Source organism: Bremia lactucae, linkage group LG6 (genome assembly GCF_004359215.1).
Source record: "Bremia lactucae strain SF5 linkage group LG6, whole genome shotgun sequence".
In the NCBI taxonomy this organism is placed as follows: Eukaryota; Oomycota; class Peronosporomycetes; order Peronosporales; family Peronosporaceae; genus Bremia; species Bremia lactucae.
Window position 1 is genome coordinate 1,160,036 of NC_090615.1, and position 20,841 is coordinate 1,180,876.

Consider the following 20,841-nt stretch of genomic DNA (forward strand, 5'->3'; position numbering starts at 1 on the left):
TATCTACCGATAATAAGTCTTTAGAATATTACTCGGTAAAATAATTTTCAATAAATAATATCTTCTCATCTGAAGCAGTGTGAAGCGGACTTGTACTGAAACAGTACAAGTCGCAGTGCCCCGTTACACCGTTACACTACACGTCAGTATCAAGTCGCATCACCTTCACTGTAATTGTGCAGGTTGGCTAGTACTGTTATCTGTCCTAGCGTAAGGTGCCCCGTTACATGTATTAAGTAGTGCCTCAGTATGGAAAGTCAATTGATATGCTTTATGCATACCTTTACAATCTTAAAACGAAGTAGAGACTGTTCATTATTTACATACTTTTCAATGAACTCTACATGACTTGTAGAAAGGTGGTGGCTCCGAGCAATGTGAATATCTATTCATATGTAAGCGACCAATGTCAGCTTACCGATTCAGCTACATTCCTAAAAGGTTACTCATGCAACAGTATTCATTATTAAGTAAATTTTCGAAATTAAACTTATCCTTTTCTTCAACGTTTAAAGTAGCAATTTAGATTTATAAACTAAACTTTATACTTTTAAACGATTGATAAATATAATGTTTATTTCCTAAAATTCAAATATATAATATGAGCACAAGAAAATTCACAAACTCTGGTTCTTTCTTTTTTTATTCAAAATGAATTACTATTTTGAAAATTTAACGTTTTCTTTTTCCTTTTACTTATAAGAACAAAACCTCACTAAACCAATGGAAAAATGAGAGCACAATGAATAAAAACTAAATCGTCACGTTACTTATAACTATTTAAAAAGACATTTGCAGTATGTCGTCGTCTGTCACCAAGCATTTTCAATCCGAAAACCTCTTACACAAAATTTTGACTGTAATTGTCCCGTGGTCTTCCATTCGTGCTGTTGTTGCCATGAGACTGTCGATCACCGTCGTTCTTAACAAGGCCATCGTTGCTGCGGGTACTCGAGCCTGCCGCAGTCTTGGACTGTTTTTTCAGCAAAATGTCGGCTTTCTTTTCTTTCGTAGCCGACCTCATGATGGCAAGAAAACTGCAAAAGACCGTCATGATCGCCACGCCAATTGCCATGCCAAAAGGTGGTCCGTACGAATTCGTCATAAGGGATTTCGTCGTAATCGAACTTGACGACGAACTCGACACGGCCGTGGTACAACGTGGACCCCCCCATGACGACGAGTACGTACATTCACATCGTTTCTTAACACACTTGCCCGTCTTGAGCAAAGTTTTGCCAAGAATGCCACCAATCGTACAGTCATCGTCGACACGACAGAATGCTTTGCCTGCCACGACCTTGTGCGGATTGTCATCGTCTACATATTCGTTTAAATGTCCATCGATCCACTCTTTGCTTGGATGACTTTTGGGGTCACATCCTATTGACATGTAATTATCCTCTTCAAGATCATTGGCCAAATCTTGGTATAACCGAATGTAATCAATTTTAAGGTACAATGGAAACGCGTCACAAATTTTGTTCACAAGAGGGTCCGTCCCGTCTCCACGGCATTCTTTGCCGGCATTTGGAGGCATGGCCCCCCATGAACTCGAGAGTGCAACGTTAAAAATCACATAGAGGGGTTCTTCCAACATGATTTTCTGAGGGTTGGTTTTATTGGCATTCTGAGGAGCGTCCCAAATTGCTTCGGAAGGGACTTCAAAGAGTGGACTCCCTTCTAAATTCCATCGTACATACCCGTTTTTGCCCGTGACCCATTCGAGCTGATACGTCACAAAACCGAGGTACGCGCCAACATGGACAGGCCAATTGGACGATATGGCATCCATTTGGTAATTAAAAGAGCTCATGGCGTTGGATTTTGCGGTCTTATTTTCGTCACGGGGCATGGCACACTTCCAAAAAGTATTGTCCGGGTCACATAAGTACGCCCCCGTGTAGACATTGATGAGAGGGAAGCACGTGCCATTGGAATTAATCCCCCAATAATCGTCCCCCATGCCATCAATGAGACTTATATCCCCATTCACATCTTTCGAAGCAGGACAAGTATCACTTGAGCACGTATTCTCGACAATCCCTGCTTTCACCGAAGCGGCCACGGTTTGGTACGTTTGCTTTTCTTTGCCGTTAGATTTGCAAAAATTATTGGCCGAGTACCGAAGCCCTTGGTACCACGTCTTGTGACCTCGTTCTTTTTTATACAACGCCGTCGGGACATCTGGTAAGTTCGCACCCGGGGTCTTACACGCTCCTGAGTAAATACACCCCTCTCCGTCGATACCGTAATTAATCCCCTTGATACGAAACTCGTCGGGCATGCCCGGTCCAATTTGTAATGACGACGACACGAGTCCCGCCGCTCCTTCCAGTACATCAATTTCGGGGGCACCACGACCTTGGTTAGGGTTTAATCCATACCCCGGGTTATCATTGCACGCACTTATGCGTTGGTACGTTGGTTCGAACAAATCCGGTTCGCACTCATCGTACGAAAATGGCCACATTCGGTTCGTTGAGGCCGAAAAAATGGCACGACCAAGATTGCCCATCATCCAAACCCCCGGCCACGTTGGGTAATAGTCACCAGCCGACACCCGCGTACTAGGTCCCGTGGCAATGTCTGGATTGCCCGAGTCTGGGGTCACCACACCAGGGAGTTGCACACGAACTTCGATCATCCCACCTTGGTAGCAAAATTTGTTCCACGATTGGACCATGGCTGCTCGGTAGAAAAAGTAAGCATCTACAAAACCAGGGGGGTGCGTGTACATATTGTACACATGTATGATATTGACTTCATCGACCGATTTAATGTAAAAGTAGCACGTGCCGTCACTATCACAAGCCGTGGACGTCATATTGTGCGAATAGAGCTCAAGCGCTCCATTCACGCCATCGGGTTTTTCTAAAGACGTCCAAATATGGTCGTGTCCGGGTCGAAAACTTCGTTTCGGCGTATTAAACTCATCACTCATGACAAGGTCCCACGGCCGACCGCGCGACGAGATGTACGATTGACGATCTGCAGGCGTGGCAGGGTCGACCCAGGCTCGAATACCTGATTTTGTCGGGTACGTCGTGGTATACGGCTCTTCCTTGGCGACTATGATGGTCAAGAGGACGGCCAAGAGGATGATGATACGAAAGACATTCGTGAATTGAGTAGGTCGCATACTATCGTGGAAAAGAGACTCGTGGTGTTAGCAGCGAGTTGCCAAGTGACGGCCATCTGAAGCACATCCCCGCATCAGAGCTCGACCTTTGTATATTACTGCCAATCACGTCCCACGGCAAGAGGCTCAGTTCGAAACAAATAGACGATATCGCGCGATATGACCGCGGAGCAAAAAACCACGTGTCTCTTAAATGTTGGGGGGGCGCATGCGGTCAAGAATTTATAAAAACTGGTGCGTCATAAAGATTCATGGTGTAGCGTAGTCACGATTTTATATGAAGCTGCAACTTGACTGTCGACGCTTTTCGGAAAGAACAGGCACGGAGATGTGTCACGATAACACAACGTGCGACAAAGGGACGAAGGTTTTTTTTAGAGTATTTATCTTATTATATTTCCGAGAGTTAAGGCATTTTTTGGGCAGATTGTATTCGTAATAAAATCCTTGTTGGAGTTGCGCCTTTTCTTAGTCAGCTGGCTTGTATGCATTTACACGTACTCAACTTGTGCTAGCTGGTGCGTTCTAAAACTAGTGCGAGCTAATCGTGCAGCATTGCTGTTGTAGCAATCTTCAAAATAGTTAAGCAATTTGCCGAAAATTGCAATCTAATAAAATATTTTTTTAGAAAATAGCGCGTCGAGCCGATTTCCATGGCTCTTTTAATATTGAAATTGGCTTCATCTATATTATAAATTAATTTTAGAACCATTTCTTAATTTGATTTGATTATCAGGCAAGGATGGTCACATAAATATAAGAAGCGAACTTACAACATCTTTAAATTCGTAATGATGGCAAGAATTAGCAATACTGCATAAAGTAGTACAATGAATGTAGCACCTCTTCTGCTAAAGCCTCCAAAAACACGAAATTGCTGAGCTTCAAGCTTGGATCGTGGAAGCCATGGCACGGCCGCAACCGCAAATAAGTTTACTGTAGCATAGGCCACCGCCGCGAAGAGGACACGCGCTCGTGTGCTGAGCGAATCTTCATTGATCAACTTTTGTGTGTTCAAGGAATTTGTAATCAAATGTGCAACTGTATTTCGAACCGAAGCTGCAAGTCCTTGACCCGAAAGCACAAGGCCCATCGTGATGCCCTCGCATCCCACATGCGCAATCTCTGTAGCTGACAGCACGGTTAGAAATGAAAGCCATGCCATGGGCCATGCCTTCAGCCCCGTCAAGATCGCAAAGTACCATTTCGCACGAATTGTATTGGTCGTAATCAGAGTAGCTTCTATTAAAGCACACATGACCATAATGACAGTCCCAATAATAGCCAATTGCCGCCACGCTGTGCTTAATAGTCTCCATTTTGCATAAAGCAATGCCACAAAGGTCCCAGCGCTTGTGAACACGAGTACCCACGGATTTTCAGTGTCATTTATACGAGAAAAGCCACTCCAACTCGCAAGAGCTTTCTCCACACTCGGGTCCTTGGCATTCAGCAGAACCCCAAATAGCAATAAAAACAATAATACACGATGCGTCACTTTTTCATGGCAGATTTCCCAAAGCTGTAAGAAGCCCGTACGCAAAGCCGATGCAATTCCCATGTGATCGGTAAACGTAACAAAAGATTCTTGTTCATCTTCCTGCACAAATGCAAAAATAAAGGGTAGAACGACTACTGAGGTAATGACAACCGCCGCACTCGTGTTAAAGAGTGTTAGACTTGGCTGGAATTGGGCGACCGCGAGGTGCGCCGTCAACGCCCCAGCTTGCCACAGAATAATAAATAGTGTTGCCAATCCTCCACGTTCATTTAAAACCTCGCGTTGTCCAAAGCCTACAATCAAAGCCATGGCTGCCACCCACGATAGCTGAAGCGCGATACTGCCAATGAGACTGAAAGCTTCGAGGAGGCGTCCAAAGACTGCGTTCGACTGTTTGACACTGCGAATAGTGATTATATTAATGATGCAAATACTTGCGAAGCTCAATGCACATAGCAACCATCCCAAAGCAATGTACGCTTTCCGACGCGTGCCAAAAATTGGTACACAGTCTGAAAGAAGTCCAAGCACTACAGAAAAAATATTTCCCCAGTCTAATAAGGCTGTGCCATGGACATATTGCCTTTGATAATCGTTCGTCATTGTCAATAAGAGCAATGGGCGGTAAGCAGCACGGACAAACGCGACGGTCGCTCCTGAAGCAAATGCTGATATGGCAAGCCCCGCGTGCCATGAACCGAGGAGTGCAATGGGAGCTAATCCACTACGTAAACTTCCTTGAACTCGATAGTTAAATAGGACGTTGTCGAAAGCAAACTCTCGTTGCGAGAAAGAAATGGAGTCCATGGGTGTCATTACCTGCTCATGGTCTGATGAGTAGCTAATAGCGTCAATGTCGTCCAGCTCGTGGCTCGACATTCGAGAGAGGGCTGGAAGCTGCAATTCCTTTCGGGAATGTGACAGTGTCAAAGATTTATCGAGCATCTCGGCTCGCGAGTCGGATAATTTAATCGGTCGAAAGCTCGTCACGCCATGATCGACGTCAAAATGGCGATCCTGCATATAGCTTCCTGGGGTGAATCACAATGTACGTGCTAGGAGGATCCTTTTTGGACCGTGACAAGCCATTGTAAGGATTTTCGGTCCAGTGCGTCATAGATAGTTGAAGTTACAGGCTATTGCGTAGGTTCAGCGCAATACGTCGCAAAATGTTCGAATTCTTTGGCAAGGGGTTTATGACGAAGCTGCTACATTTCAATCTATGACAGAAAATGTATGGGACCTTAAAATATATTCTTCATAAGAGGTCTATCATTTGAAGTGCTGACCACAACGTTTAATGGATGGCTGCCATGGCATTAACGGTCCAGTTAGCAAGGCCGAAGACACGCAAGTCTACAGCCAGGTATCTTTACGACCACAAGGATATTAAGAATAAGAAATAGTCTCCCGAGATGCGAGCGAACTTTGCATGTTGCCTGCATGACTTCCGGTAAAATCTTGCTTATCGGTAGATAAGTGGTGATTACAAAGCACTGGTGCGTAACTTAAGTTCGTTGCGAGCTCGACACCAGGAAAAAAAATACTAGATAAGTCTAAGTATATTTAATAAGGGAACCGCTAATGAACCCTCACCTTTCGAATCTGATGAGCCCTCACCCACTAATTGATTTATCAAATTCACTCATTTTTATAACTAATTCAATGGTCAAATCCACTCATTTTTATTGTACCACCACATGACCTTGGTGCAATAAAAATGAGTGACTTTGACCAATCAATTAGCCATAAAAATGAGTCAATTTGACCAATCAATTAGTGGTGACCAATCAATTAGCCATAAAAATAAGTCAATTTGACCAATCAATTAGTGGGTAATGAGCGATTCCCTTTAATAATTGGTAAGAACTTCGCTAAATACATAGTAGGAGTGTTTGTCTTCTCCTTATTTGCCAAAATTAATTCCTTGAATTATGGATAGCGTAGCGCTAATCGCAAACAACAAACCCGCCCCAAGAGGAAACTTAAAAATAACAATAAGCGCAATCCCGCACAGCCCAACATTAAAAGCTGCTCCTGGTATTACTAATTTCCACAGCGGAAGATTTTGGCGGACGCACTGCTCACCTTCAAACGACCCAGTTTCGTAAAAACATCGAAGACGCTCTTCTTTTTCGGCAAATCGATGCTTGAGCCTATTGTCACACCACCTTCAGACAACAACCGGCGCACAATACACAATTACATTACCAGAGGTCCATGTAACCCTTGTGAACCATCAGCCTTGACCGGTGGTATCGCTTTACATGCAGATGCACTTCAATTGGAAATTGCCCCCACAAAAATCGCACCTACAACGGTCATCAAAGCACTTAGTTCTAATTTGCACGATAATCACCAGAACTAAGCAATTTGTACCGGTGATGGTCGAATACCGTTCATGAGTTCCAAATACGCCACTGTGAGGTCCACAACATAATCCGGATCCATGTGATCAATACAAAGTTCAAATCCCTTCACTCGGGGCTGCAGGACATAATTCCATGCCGCTTCCCCCTGCTTTTCGGCAAATTCGTGACTTTTTTTAAGCGTCGTATCACACAGTGCCGTTCCTTCAGGAAACATGGCTAACCAGAATCCCCTCTCGGCAGTCTTATACGACCGAATCGCTTCACTTAGACGCTTCTCGTCTGAAGCCCAATTTCGATTAATATATGGATATTGCAACAACAGCATGGCCCAACCGGCACCAGGAGCGTATCGAATGACACTTTTTAGCATTACTCGAACACGGTCGTGAACGTTAAGGCGGATTGCCAGGTTCCAAAAAAAGATCCAGTCCACTTCGCTTCGATGATTGCAAATCAAGAGCACGCACTCTTGCGATTTGAATTCGAGCTTCTCGTCTCCAGTGACGACTAGATTAACGCCTCCTACTAGCTCCAAATATCCACTAAGCATGGCAAAATAGTTGCCTTCTAAAAAATGAAATGCTAAAGTACAGCTGCGATGCGAGAGCAAGTGACTCCAGCGTAGAATTGTCAGCGGCCAGAGCAAGAACGTAGCATTCAAGAAAGCGCTTAGCACCACAAGAAGGACGAAGCTGCTGCCAATGACACATCCGGACAACGTCCAGGAAGTCTTAAATCTGTTGCTTGGTAGCACAGCCGGATCGTTTTCACGCTCCAATACGTGGTCACTACTAGAATGTTGATCTTTCTGATTCATTGGAAATACTCGAATAAAGAGAGAGAAGCATTTTCGACAAGTGAAAGCGATACATCACTGTGATTTTGACTTGACGGGGTATAAGAATATACGGCAGATTAGGAAGTGACTATGCAATTATGAAACAATATATATTGTAGCCATGTGTTGGGTGATAAACATGAGCACAAAGATTTTGCCAGTACTGATGGCTTCTGCAGATGAGTCAAGTTGACTTACTTAATGGTGTTGCTGAAAAGAATAATGTTATAAACGACGCAGTAAGTGAGCAATATGACGAATGCAGCAGCGGTGAGTGCGCCAGCATAATCAGTGAAGCCTCCGTACATACGCACGAGTTGTGCGTCGAGCTTTTGAAGCGGAAGAATGAGAATGGCTACATACGCCAAACTATATGCGAAGATTGTAATACTCACGAGGACTGCAATAGACCAGCGTCGATGCGTTGTGTCTACGACGTCGTTGGATGGAAAGTACGATATACGCTGGATGGATGTTAGTAACGTGCTGGCAAAAACCTTAAAGATGGTGCCGAATGACAGCGCGAGCCCAACAACTCCTCCTTCCGAGCCTTCCTCGATGATCTCAGTAACCGGTACGAGTACCATGAGTGCCATGATACCGTACGATATACCGGTAACTCCATTTAAGAGAATATAAATAAAAGAGCGGCGACACAAATTTGGGATCGCAAAGACAGCCATTAATCCTTGCGGAATGATGGTCATTGTTGGTGCAACAGCAAAGAGCCGTCTCCAAAGCATGTTGCGATATCTCCACCTATATAGCAATACAGTCACGATCATGAACAAATCGTTCAAGCTCGTACTCAGTAACCATGACGCACTGTCGTTTGTGTCTGTCCACTGTCGAAACGCATTCGAGACCACCGGAAAAGAAAAATTGAGAAAAAAGGCAAAGCTCGCGATAAACACCAAGATCTTCCACACGGCCTTTTGCTTCGTGACTTTCCAGTAGCTTTCGCACTTGAATCGTAGACTCTCTTTAAGATACGCAAGTGGTTCATCAAGACTAGTAATCACGACCACAATACTTATCACAGACAGTGACATTAACACAATGAGCAAGAGCAAAATTTCAACCTTTCGAACAACATTCTGGATCAAAAAGACAAACAGTCTGGCTGTAATTTGCCCCGCAGCCCGCACGACCAAGTAATCGGCTTGAAACACTCCTCGTCGCTCAAGGCTTTCACGTTGGGATAGTGTCACGACGACTGTATGCACGGAGCAAAAATTAATCATCGAGCCAAAGCTCACACCGCCCATGAGAAGCATCATGACGTAGCTAAAGCTGCTGCCAATGGCTTTTTGCAAATCTTCTGCAAAGAGACAACCAAAGCCAATAATCGCTAGACACAGGAGACTAAAGGTCATGCCCACGACCATGTAAGACTTGCGTCGGGAGCCCCAAAGTGGCATGGCGTCGGCGTAGAGCCCCACAAAGAACGCCATGGCTGCAGGCACCTCTACAAGTCGGTCCATGGCCTCGATCTGATCGTCGTTGAGCTGTAGTTTAATGCTTATTAGTGGCAATAGACCGTAGCGAACGCCAATGTAAATGAACGCAGACGTGAATGTAGCGGCGACGAGACCAAGAAATTCCGTCGAGAAGAAGTGCACCAGGCCTCCTGGACGCAATCCACCATACATGTCGTAGTTGTAGAACGCTGGTCCTGCCACAAAGCGATTTGGCGTGAGCATTGCGGACGACGGAATGGCATCCACGGATTCGACGCGGACTTGATCTGGGGACATCAATGGATAAAGGCAAGATGCCATACGAGAGGTTCAACTTTGAATACAGATGATCGGAGATGGGTCATGGCTTCGAAAGAGTGTTGGTGGGCAGGAGCGGTAGAGTTGTGGTCTTTTAGAGGTACGGGTTGTTTACTCATCAGTGGTTCTTTTATTTTAATGATGCAAGAGACAAATATAGAACGATGCCTTCTTGCTTTCTCGTTTATCGTACTTGATTACAACGAAACCCAATCGAAGTGGAATCGGTGGATTTCCGATGTAAGATTGGTGATTGTACAGCTTTAAAAAGTGTGACACAGCCCTAAATCGATTCTTGTATCGCAATGGCACGGATCTACAATACTCCTTTTCACTTGCTTTTTTATGCAAGTGAAAAGGGCCAGTATTTGCCTCTTTAAGCAAGTGAAAAGGGCCAGCCAGTATTGTAGATCCGTGCCATTGCGATACAAGTATAGATTTAAAGCTGTGTCACACTGTATCGTTACATGAAATTGACATATAAAGGTTGTGAATTAATATATTATCTAAAAGGTAGATAATATTTGGAAAATATTACTTTACATGGTAATATTCTAAAGACTTATCCATTTGTAGATATAAACCATTATATCTACTTTCTCCGCGGTCCAGTTAGCGCTGGACGCGCGCAAAGAGAAAGATAGATAAGACTTTTAGTATATATTTGTATTAGCTTATAATTAAGTTGGTATTAAGTAGATAGAAAGAAGAACCTGATTATATGAAATACAGTTTTCGTTTAACCCTCTTTGAAGTAAGTGTTTTAAAGAGAAAACTTCCTCTACACGTACTAGTGTACGTGAAGTGACGTGAGGCACCACTCGCAGTGAGGCAGTGCGAAGTGGACTTGTACTGAAGCAGTACAAGTCGTACTGCTCCGTTACACCTGGTAGCACTTTGTAGTCCGTCCAAGGACCACATTTCCTTCATCTAACATGAACATGTTAAATGATTACGGAAACATGCATCACGTTTCGCGTGATAGCAACATCTTTCTAAGTGCCATAGAAAGGAGTGCGGTGGAACGAATGAGTTCGACCGTAGGGAACGATGCTATCTTGGCCATGCTGTCCGGTTTAGACAGAAACGCCCCCCATTCAGCCATCGCCAAGTTCATACAACATGAAATTGACGAGGCTAGGAGAAGGTAGCCTTGCTTAATCAGCGAGGCTCTCAACAGGCAGAACTGCTGAGGTTACAACAGGTACAGACCCCTGTACCTGGGAGGTCGCATACGCGTCGTCCCGAAACTCTAAAGATTGATATCTCAAAGTATAGGGGACTCGAAGAAGACTCCCTCTTAAGATGGTTTCTCGAGTTGGACGATACCATAAGGGCTCGTCACATCGTCAACGAGCAAATGCAAGTCGCATTTGCTCAATCAAATCTGGCAGGTCGTGCCAAAACTTGGGCACTAGGCCTGAAGTGTCGCGACCCATGTGTGTTTGGGTCGCTAGAGGCTCTTAAAGCCCGGCTCAAACAGACGTTTGAACCGCCAAGGGCTGAGTTCAGAGCTCGATCAAAGCTTCTGAAACTCAAGCAAGGCAAGCGTGATGTTCACGCATATGCCCAGCACATACGACTCTTAGCGAGGTGGATTGCAAACAACCCAGTTCATGCACACACGTTGATTTTGGTGTTCATGCAAGTTTTTACGGATGGTCCCGTAAAGCACCTGTTCCGCTTGGAACTGGATACGCTTGAAGAAGCAATATCCGTTGCGGAATAGGAGGACTTTAGCTTGAGACAGGCATGGCTAGTTTGTCGTCATATCGTCTCTAAAACAACACTAACTGGGAGGTCCAGAACCCATGGATCTCTCTTATGACGAAAGCGAGAAACCTCGCTTTTCGAGCAATAAGCGATTGCAGCAATGCCATCGCTGCCAAAATTAGGACACTACGCTCATGAGTGTAGTGCTCCATGCCCAGCACCGAAAGGTACTGAACGTAATTTTGGACCGTATGCTAAAAAGGGCAACGGTCGCGGGTCCGACATTGTTGCGAAATCGCAACAGCGAGGCGGACCGCCAAAAAACGTCGGTGTCAGTAGGGGCGCAACGCCCTACTGATCCAGCAACCTCAAGAGAATTTGCAAATCTCTTGTTAAAGCTTCTCCAGACACACAATCGTTAAGTGTCTCTGCACCTGGTGATGAGGGATCCCTCATCACCTGGAAATTAAAAGTGACAAATCATTTGTTACTTAGAGCCCTTGTGGACTGCGGACCGTCGAAAAACTTTATATGTCGCCAGTCACTAGAGCGTCGTAGGCTCAAATATGTTGAGCGCAACATCCCTCCAACGAGGATGACGGTGCGTCTAGCGATAGGCGCATCGATAACAGTAATGAAACGCGTAGTGAAATTTCACTACACATAAAAATAATTACAGTACGACGACGATTTTATCGTACCGGATTTGTATGAAAAATTTGATGTCATCCTAGGTTTACCTTGGCTCAGAAAATATGAGCCAAGAATTAGCTGGCAGCATTGATCCTTAGAAAGGAGTATAGCCTGCACAGGCATGGACAGCGTTTTTTAACGCAAACTCGATCACAAGAGCATTGATCTCCAACGCTTCGGCGTCTCTGCACCCCTTCTCTAAAAATTCTTAAATGGCGCGAGTAACACGCTTAGTTTGACAATCGATCTTTTGAAAATCCGCTTGTGACATGTCCAGTCTAGGGTCATTTACCCGGAAGATCGACTTTCAAAAGCTATGTGCAAATCTGGTGTCTCTATCAGAGCCAATCGCCACTGAAAAAGCCGTGTTGTCGAAATGCAGATAAATTTCCAGCACCCAGCGAGTGAGCTAACTGGCAGTAATGTCGTTACGTGGGCCGAGTATTTTAAGTCGTTTGTACGTCTCACATCTGCGCACATCGGTGCTCACCCAATAATAGAGTTTCGGTCACAAATAAATATAGCTCACTGAGACGTAAGTCTTCTCTCGACCGGATGACCGCTAAACCTCACAGAAAATTCGATATTCAGTTTATCATCGTAAAAAACTACGATGCGTGAAGGATGCCCACATCAATGAATAGTAAAATAGGCTTTTATTAAAGAGTATCGATGTAATTCAGCACGCAATCGTGCCGACAATTAAAGATCCGGTTCTTTAAAATCAATCATTTATTTTGAGAGCATGGAGCAAAGCTAAACACTGCTCATCTTTGGCATAGGCCACCCGGATTAGTGCTGGCGACGACAAAGGCGTAGCATGAGCAAGCTCATGATCGGGTTTGTGTGATAACGCATCATCTAAGGTATTTTGCTTTCCCGGATGATACTTCACCTCAAAGTTATATTTATGAATAATGAAGGCCACCGGTCCACCCACTGCGATATATTTTTATATAATCTGAAATTTAAGGCGATTGAGCCCAGTACGTTAAGATACATGATATGGATAGATCGCAAACGGCTTGGATCCAACGGATGCACTCTGGATTTGTCGAAAGCACATTTCACAGCAAATCGCTCTCTCTCATAAACTAAATTGATATATTCTGCAGCTTTAAAATGACTAGACTTGAACGCAATGACACGTTTAAGCCCCCTTACAAGTTTATGTAATAGCATACTGCCTATGCCAATGTTGAATCAGTCACAGGCGACAACTAAAGGTCGATCAGGATCGAGCAGAGCCATAACCGGGCATATAATAGAATCTCCTATATTGCTTCGAGAAGCGTCGTCTTCAGTGCTAATTCCGTATCAATCCGCATCCTTCTTTAGCATTTACCTTAGCAGGATTCGCTGTAAGGCCTTGCTTCCTAATGAAGTACCATAAGAAGAGAATTTCTGCCGCGCCAAAGTTGCATTGTTTTGCGTTATCATACAAATTATTTATGCGCATGCACTCGACCGCAGCTCGGAGATGGTCTATGTGGTTTTCACGTCGGACCGACCCTGCTCCGCACTTGACTATGGACAAAAAAGTCATTAAAGTAAGCATGTGCATAACCTCGTTGAGGACGGAACAGTAGCGTCACCGGACTGTAGAATTAGCCGTAGATTTAGAAAGCCCATAAGGTATCACCAGCATCTATCGAAGCATCTCATTCGGGGTGCTTACAACTGTAGGCAAGATGTCACTAGCAAGCATGAGCAGCTGATAACAGCCATCTCGAGCGCACCGTACCCCACCTAATTGTTCTGAGGAACATTCTATATAGGACTTTGGGGTCTTTCGTGGCATAGCAGCAGCGTTATGCTTGTTGTAAGCATGCAAAATGCGTCATTTACCGTTTGGCTTTCTGACACAAATTGTCGGTGTAGATTGGGGAGACTTACGTTTCCAGCCACGCCCTTAGCGAGAATAAACGCGAATAACGTCACACTGTTCCTTTGATAAAGTCTTGCGTGTTACGTAGTGCCTGTTGCCAGGAACAAGTCGAACTCATGACGGACATCTCAATCAGGAGGCAAAACTGACGGTAGATTATGATACACAGCCTCTCGAAAATTTTTAAACAACGGAATGATTGAATCTGCAGTATCCTCAAGGACCAATGATCTACTACGTGCGTTAAATGCCGCTTTGTGTTCTCGAGGACGACTTCATCCAAAAGTGATGATGGAATCAACTCAGTATAGGTCAAAATGAACACCATTTCCGATAAAATATCCAGCCTTCAATGCCTGGCCAATCTAGTTTTTAGACATTTCGTTTAAATTTAAATGAACATGGGATGATAAGATAATGTTAAGGCTACCATCACCGTTAACGTTATTAGCCACCCCACTGACGAGTGCATATTGAAAGCTGTTTGCTAGTATCAGTATCGACGCTTTGCACATCGCAGCAATTGATTGATCTCTCTACAGTCTTTGGGAAGAAATCGCAAAACTTCATACAGGCCAAAATGTCGTTGCTCCCCAGGTAAGAATGCTTCTAAAGCTTACTCCGCTCTAAATTAAAGACGATATTCAAGTTGATATCCGATGAAGAGTTACATACCCCGCGCTCATCACTTAGCAAATTCCTACGTGTCAATCCACGTGCTTAAAGCAGGCGAAACTCGATATATCTTGGCATTCTGCCGACAATGTCATTAACGACATCAACCGAGGTGTTATCACGGCCGACACCACACGGTAAATTTTTACGTGCCATTCCACATGCATAGAAGAAATCACACCCTTAATGACTCGGCCCTTGAACAACAATGATTTCAGCATCCGAAGATTCGCTATCTCAACGAGAATCAGTCAACGGAGTACGTGCTGTTCAACTACCCATCAATGAGCCATACTCAAGACTATTGTTTTTAACATTGAATTAAATTAACTCAAACATTCTAATGCTCAGCACACTGTTGACGTTCTCAATTAGTGAATCACGCCAATAGCCCTTTTGTTGGCTGGCAAAGGTGGATTCATGACTAGCCAAAGCATCGCTTGGAGTAATGTGCGCTGCGCCTGGTCTTAGAGCTCCAATCAATCATGGCTCATGGCGCTGAAGTCAGGCCATAATTATGATTAACATACCTTGGATACAGGTCAAGGACAAGACAGCGTTCCATGCTGTCAAAGTCCGTAACTGTTACCAAGGTTCGATGCATTTTTAGGAACGGTGTCACGATTCCTATTCGCTAAGCAAATAATGACCAAATTACCTTTATGCTTTTAAGTGCCACATCATATTGCTGATTTCCTTCAGTGAAGAGACTCCGAGCATACTTGAAAGACGCTCCGGAGTCAATTAAAATATGAATATGGCTTATCAAAGCCCTTCACAGTCTCCACGCTGTACCACGTTCTTTGTCAATAGGCACATAACATATTGGGGCTGAGCCATGTTTATCTCCACCTCGTAGAGGCTCCACAAGTCATAGTTATTTTCCAGTAGGCGCGGGGTGCCCTTCTGGGATATGCTCGTTCGAGCTTTGCGCAGATTGTGCAACGGACAAGCGTGGTGCTTATGTACGTAAAATATCGATTTTTTCTGTGCTCTTTAACAGCTTAAGGATCTGGGATGATTCTTCAACGAGGCTGGAGTCCATTGGTCGGGTCTGTTAGACAAAGTAGATTTGCTCAAAGAACTAGCCTGGCTGAAGTAAAGTTGAACACACCGTTCAACACAATATGTCTACAGCCGCTTGAAACGTAACAGGGTGGACTTGGAAGACTTCCCATTTGGCCACGCCCGTGTAAAGACCGTCCGTAAAAACCACTGGTAATGGGTAAAGCTGCATAGCAGCAACTAGAGATAGTTACGCTTGAACATAGTCCACTATGTCTTTTCTACCTTGACAATGTGCGTTCGCACACGGTAAACCTGCTTAGGTGGGGTATACACAGGAACAATTGCTGTTTCTGCGTTTCGATAAGGGGAGTATACAGATATGCCATTCTCTGGCTCTGCCAACGAGTTTACAGATGGCCAGGCCAACTCGCTGTTGCTCCGATCTGACCAGAGCCGAGTTCTTGGCCTTATTCACGTCTCTGATCCAATAAAATAGTTTTTTTCCGTTGCCCTCGTATGGCTTATCGCTTCCGAGCATCGCGGAGCTATCTAGCCCTTGAGCCAGAAAGTCGCATTGGCTTAAGAAGTCACGTAGTTCTATACAACTACAGTTAGTATTGTTAACGATAGTCGTGTAAGCTCGTAGAGCGTATCTAGTCTCGTTCAAGGGATTAATTGATATTTAGAATCAAGTGGCAATACTGCGTAAGAGCTAATGCCTTGAGAAGAATTTAACTTTTAGGGATCACAGCACAAGTTTTAGTAAGGCTCAGAACGCTTTTAGATCAAAAGGGAACTGAACCATATTTATATTTTTAAATGTTAAGTACCCAGCCCTTAATAAATCTTAATATAGATTGGCCACCATGTCTCTTTCTGGAGATCGCCGATACGAGTGTCGAATACAAAATACAATGAATATACTAATATTAACTATATTGTTAAACAGGCAATATTGCTCGTAGTATGTATCACATCACATTAATCGTTATAAAGCCGTGTATACAGATAATGTTACGGGGCACCTTTCACTCGTACTAGTAAACCTTACACTGGTTACAGTGTAGGTAAGGTGCCTCGAACTTCACATACACAAAGGTGCAGAGGAAGGTTTCTTATGAAGTTAAAGGTCTTTAGCCTGAAGGTCAAGAGTAAGGCTTTAGAATAGAGAAAAAAAGTTAAACCATTTTAATATATGTAGTTTCCTACGTAACGATCTTCTATCTACTACTGAACTTATAATATTAAAAAATAACAAGTATGGCGCCTTCTTGCGCCCAGCACAATTGTGTCTTATAACGATTGGCGGGGTTGATTTATACTTAATCAACCGATCAATAGAGCTAATTTCTTATTGCATCAATATAACTAAACTGGGTCTAGTGAAACAATTTAAATCAAATTAGTAAAGATGATAATCTTGTACTTCCTTAGAAATTTTCTCTCATAAGAAAAAATGTTTACTATTCCTCGTATAGGAAATACTTCTTATGCAACGGGTCACTCCGTTACATTACCCTCCATTATCACTAGTCACTATAGTGACTGATGTAGGGTGACAGGACATACTATAATGACTTTCCCTGAAATTTTCATTATTGGTTTTGATCAAAATACCGCTTTCATTTGCAATACCATGACCAGCGTCCTGCTGTCTAAATGAACCAACACCCTTTATGGTATCTAGGTGAGCGAGTATTTTGGCTTTTAACTTTGCGTTGATTTGAACAAAATCAACATGGCGACAAAATAAGTTTGTGCGCGTGGCCCATGAGGCCGCAAAGCTGGTAGCTGCACGGATCAGTGCAGCTGTTGGTAATGTAAATTTTTAGTAGACGTAACTGCGTCTTCTGTGGGGAATACGTCACCTTCTACTTCCATTAAGGTGACTGGAACATGTCATCTATTGATGACGTAGCATGTGACGGTGACAAGTCACCTGCTACACCAACTGTAGGTGACTGGTCCAAGTCACCAGCATCGCACGACTCAGTGGCTACTGTGGAGGCCGCCATATCAGCCAGGGCAGGTCCGTCAAGCATTTGGGTTCTTACGTGACAATCAGAGAGGTGATAACGAGGTAATAACGAGGTTGTTCGACTTGTCGCACCTCTTTGGTAGGGAGCCATCATCTCCGAGGGCGATGACCACTCTCGTGACGTTAGTATGCGTCACCTGGAACTAAGTGGATGCGAAGGAAAGAGTGCTAATGGTGGTGCTAGTTTTCCTGGAACTAAGTTGTTGTGAAGGAAAGAGTGCTGGTGGTGGTGCTAGTCTGCATCACCAGGAAAGGAGTTTTTAGGGATCGCTCCAAGGGCCAAGTAAACAGTAACGTGAACATGAGCCAACATGAGAGGGACCGCAATACGTTGCGGTTCGCTCCTGGAAATAGGCCTTGGTTACCTGTAAGAGAAACCTCATTCGATGGTCTGGTATGACCAACGATCGTTATCACATTCCGTTGTTTGACTCATCCAGGCTTCACAACCCTGGTAAGGATGAGACGGAATTCTTCATCGATGCCTTTTACCGGCATCGGTGGTACTCCTTTAAACGGTCAAAGGATGTCGAACATTTGGTCCAAGCTTGGACAGCTGTGTGTAGAATATGCAAAAGAAAAGCATAGGTTGTGAGATCTGGCTTGAAAAGCTTAAGCTTTCCGTAAAAGGTTTGGAAATCGGCCGTAGTCGGTGCACGCTAAAAGTTGCACCGTTTGTCTAGAGAGGCAGGGATACCCTTGGGGGGGGGCTCCCCCCCAAGGGTGCAGGTCATACCCCTAAGGATGCATATTCCTTTTTGAAGATCCTCATTGGACGACGCTCATCTCTTACGAGATGCGTCAAGGGATTGAGAACCTTCATTTCTTAACGAGCGCGGGAAGCGCTCGTTCTCTGATGGACCCTCTGTCGACGAGGATGGGTCTCGTCGTACTGCAAGACGAGACCCGAAACGTCCAAAATTAGTTGAAGACGAGTTCCTTAATTATCGTGCGAGAGTGGATACCCTTACCAACGAACGAAATAACTCGTTCGAGCCTCGTTTACCTCACGGTGGTTTGAGAAGCTTTCAACAAGAAAACGCTTCTTACCACTAAAACCCGTCAACGGATGTGATGGTGAAGAAAATTTGAACTATCCTCGTTTGACGAACCCTAATCAAATCGTGAATCATCGTGATTTGGATCACACCCTTCATTATTTGAGGAATGATATTAATCACGAGCGATTTCGTCGCCGCAAATTAGCGGAGACGGTTGATATGGTTTCACGAGACCAGTTGAGAAATTGGGCACAGGTTGCGGCTGATCAACTGGCGATCGAAAGGACAAATCAGTCCCTTCAAAACGAGCTGGTGACATCTCGTCGGAAGATCATTTCCTTGGAGGAAAGGGTGGATCATCTGGTTCAAAAGAAGCAGACTTTGTTCCGGGACAATGAGCCTTTGGCTCGCGAGCATCAAACTTTGGTGGATGCCCTGAACCGTTCTGGTGTAATCCGAAATCGGAAGAAGCCTCGTACTGATGGTACAGGCGGAGACGCCCAACATAAAATGTAGGATGCGTACGCATACTACGAGACAGCTTGATCGTGTACGCATTGCCTTGCGATGTGGAACACGAAACGGGCCGATATATCTGGGCAGTAATTATCACTACCCACATTCGTCACTACATGTTTTGGTAGGTTTACCGTAGACAGTCGGAATAGATCGTTCACGGTAAATGAAAGAGTGTTTGCTCTTGCATTTTTATTACGGTTCCGTTTCTGTCGGCCCATCGCATCATTGATGGAATCCTCTACGAAACGTATCACTGCTTCTCTAGCCGACAGGAAATGATCACTGCTTCTCTAGCTGACTCGGTTTTATTTTAGTTTTCAGTGCGACCGGCTCGCAGTGCGGACATTACAATCTCTTCATTATTAAGAGTATTATCGTTCATATTAGTAATGCTAATTTTGATGCTGAGTCTTTCAGCATCGTCATCAAAGTCACTAATAGCATTATTGTTATTACTGAGTTTCTCCACACCTCCTTCAATGTCAATTAAATCAACATTGGTATCCTTCGCATTCACCTTAGCGCTTATGCGTGATCCGCAAGAGCTAAAGGTTCTTTGCTCGGGCGATCACCTCCCCTTCGATAAGAGTCACTCTCAAACAAGGTGGGTATACGTGTGTGGCGTAAGTCATTCGCGAAAACTGGTGTATTCTTTGTAAAAGCATGCACTGAATTGTTTGAACTAATAGCGCCCCCGACATCAACTTTAAAGATAACTCAATTACCAACGCTTGACCCGAAACAGTTCTTGCGTGATCTGCGTAGTGGCAGAGTCAAGCAGGTCTGCGCATTTATCACAGATAACAACAACATGGCCGATATTCGGTCGGCAATGAGATTTACTTTGAACGAACGGTTCTCAGCAGCTCATCAATGGACGAAAGTGTCCTCGATGAGAAGACTCGGATTGAACGTCTTACGTCCCAATCCTGAAAGTCTTTGAAGACAAAACCTTTATATAAGTATTTAATAGAATTTAAGGATGTCTTCTTTGAATAAGTCCCGTGAGAGTTGCTTAAGGATAAAGGCACTCCACACGAAATCGACGAAATCCCTGGTTCGAAATACTGAGTCATGAAGGAATGGCTATTGCCTCCTGAACAAGTATTAGCGATCCAAAAATTCTTTGCCGATCGCTCAGCAGCAAGCCATGTGTCGGCAACAACTCCCCCACATAGCTTTCTGACCTTCTGTGTCCGTAAATCGTCAAGAGGATGGCGGATTGTGCATGCATTCAATAAATTGGACGCTGCAAAAGTACCGGCTTAAACGCCATTACCACGAAAAGACGTTACCATTGATGATATGTCAAACAGTATTATAATTTCGTCAATGGATCTGATGGATGGATTCTATCCTTATGCGTGAATAAGATATCTCGTTCACAGCAGTAAGCAGCCCAAGCAGTATGCTATGTGAGTGGCTAGTTATGTCACAGGGACTTAGTAATGCCCCTGCGACATTTAATAGATGTGTAACCAATCTGTTGAGATCGGTGCGGGATTTCGCACCATTTTAATGACGTCTTCGTTCATAGCAGAGCCATTACGGAAAGCCGGACGTTGGAATACGTCCGAAAGATTCTTGCACCGATGCGTAAGCATAAGTTTTACGCAAGTCTCAAGAAGTGTATATTCGCCGCAAGTAAACACCACTTCTTGGGTGCATCGTGGGT

General features: G+C 44.2%; 4 protein-coding genes across 4 annotated transcripts; all 4 read right to left on the bottom strand.

Annotated features, from left to right (window-relative positions):
* Nucleotides 1-841: 841 nt before the first annotated feature.
* Nucleotides 842-3,142, bottom strand: CCR75_007641 (uncharacterized protein; the record flags this gene model as incomplete). Its single annotated transcript, XM_067965699.1, has 1 exon — nucleotides 842-3,142. One exon carries the CDS (start codon nucleotides 3,140-3,142, stop codon nucleotides 842-844), a length of 2,301 nt encoding a protein of 766 aa, XP_067819075.1.
* A 769-nt stretch (nucleotides 3,143-3,911) lies between these two features.
* Nucleotides 3,912-5,666, bottom strand: CCR75_007642 (uncharacterized protein; the record flags this gene model as incomplete). The annotated part of the gene is made up of 1 exon (XM_067965700.1): nucleotides 3,912-5,666. One exon carries the CDS (start codon nucleotides 5,664-5,666, stop codon nucleotides 3,912-3,914), a length of 1,755 nt encoding a protein of 584 aa, XP_067819076.1.
* An 883-nt stretch (nucleotides 5,667-6,549) lies between these two features.
* On the bottom strand, nucleotides 6,550-7,832 carry CCR75_007643 (uncharacterized protein; the record flags this gene model as incomplete). The annotated part of the gene is made up of 3 exons (XM_067965701.1): nucleotides 6,550-6,799; nucleotides 6,855-6,955; nucleotides 7,023-7,832. 3 exons carry the CDS (start codon nucleotides 7,830-7,832, stop codon nucleotides 6,550-6,552), a joined length of 1,161 nt encoding a protein of 386 aa, XP_067819077.1.
* A 215-nt stretch (nucleotides 7,833-8,047) lies between these two features.
* Nucleotides 8,048-9,610, bottom strand: CCR75_007644 (uncharacterized protein; the record flags this gene model as incomplete). Its single annotated transcript, XM_067965702.1, has 1 exon — nucleotides 8,048-9,610. One exon carries the CDS (start codon nucleotides 9,608-9,610, stop codon nucleotides 8,048-8,050), a length of 1,563 nt encoding a protein of 520 aa, XP_067819074.1.
* Nucleotides 9,611-20,841: the final 11,231 nt, after the last annotated feature.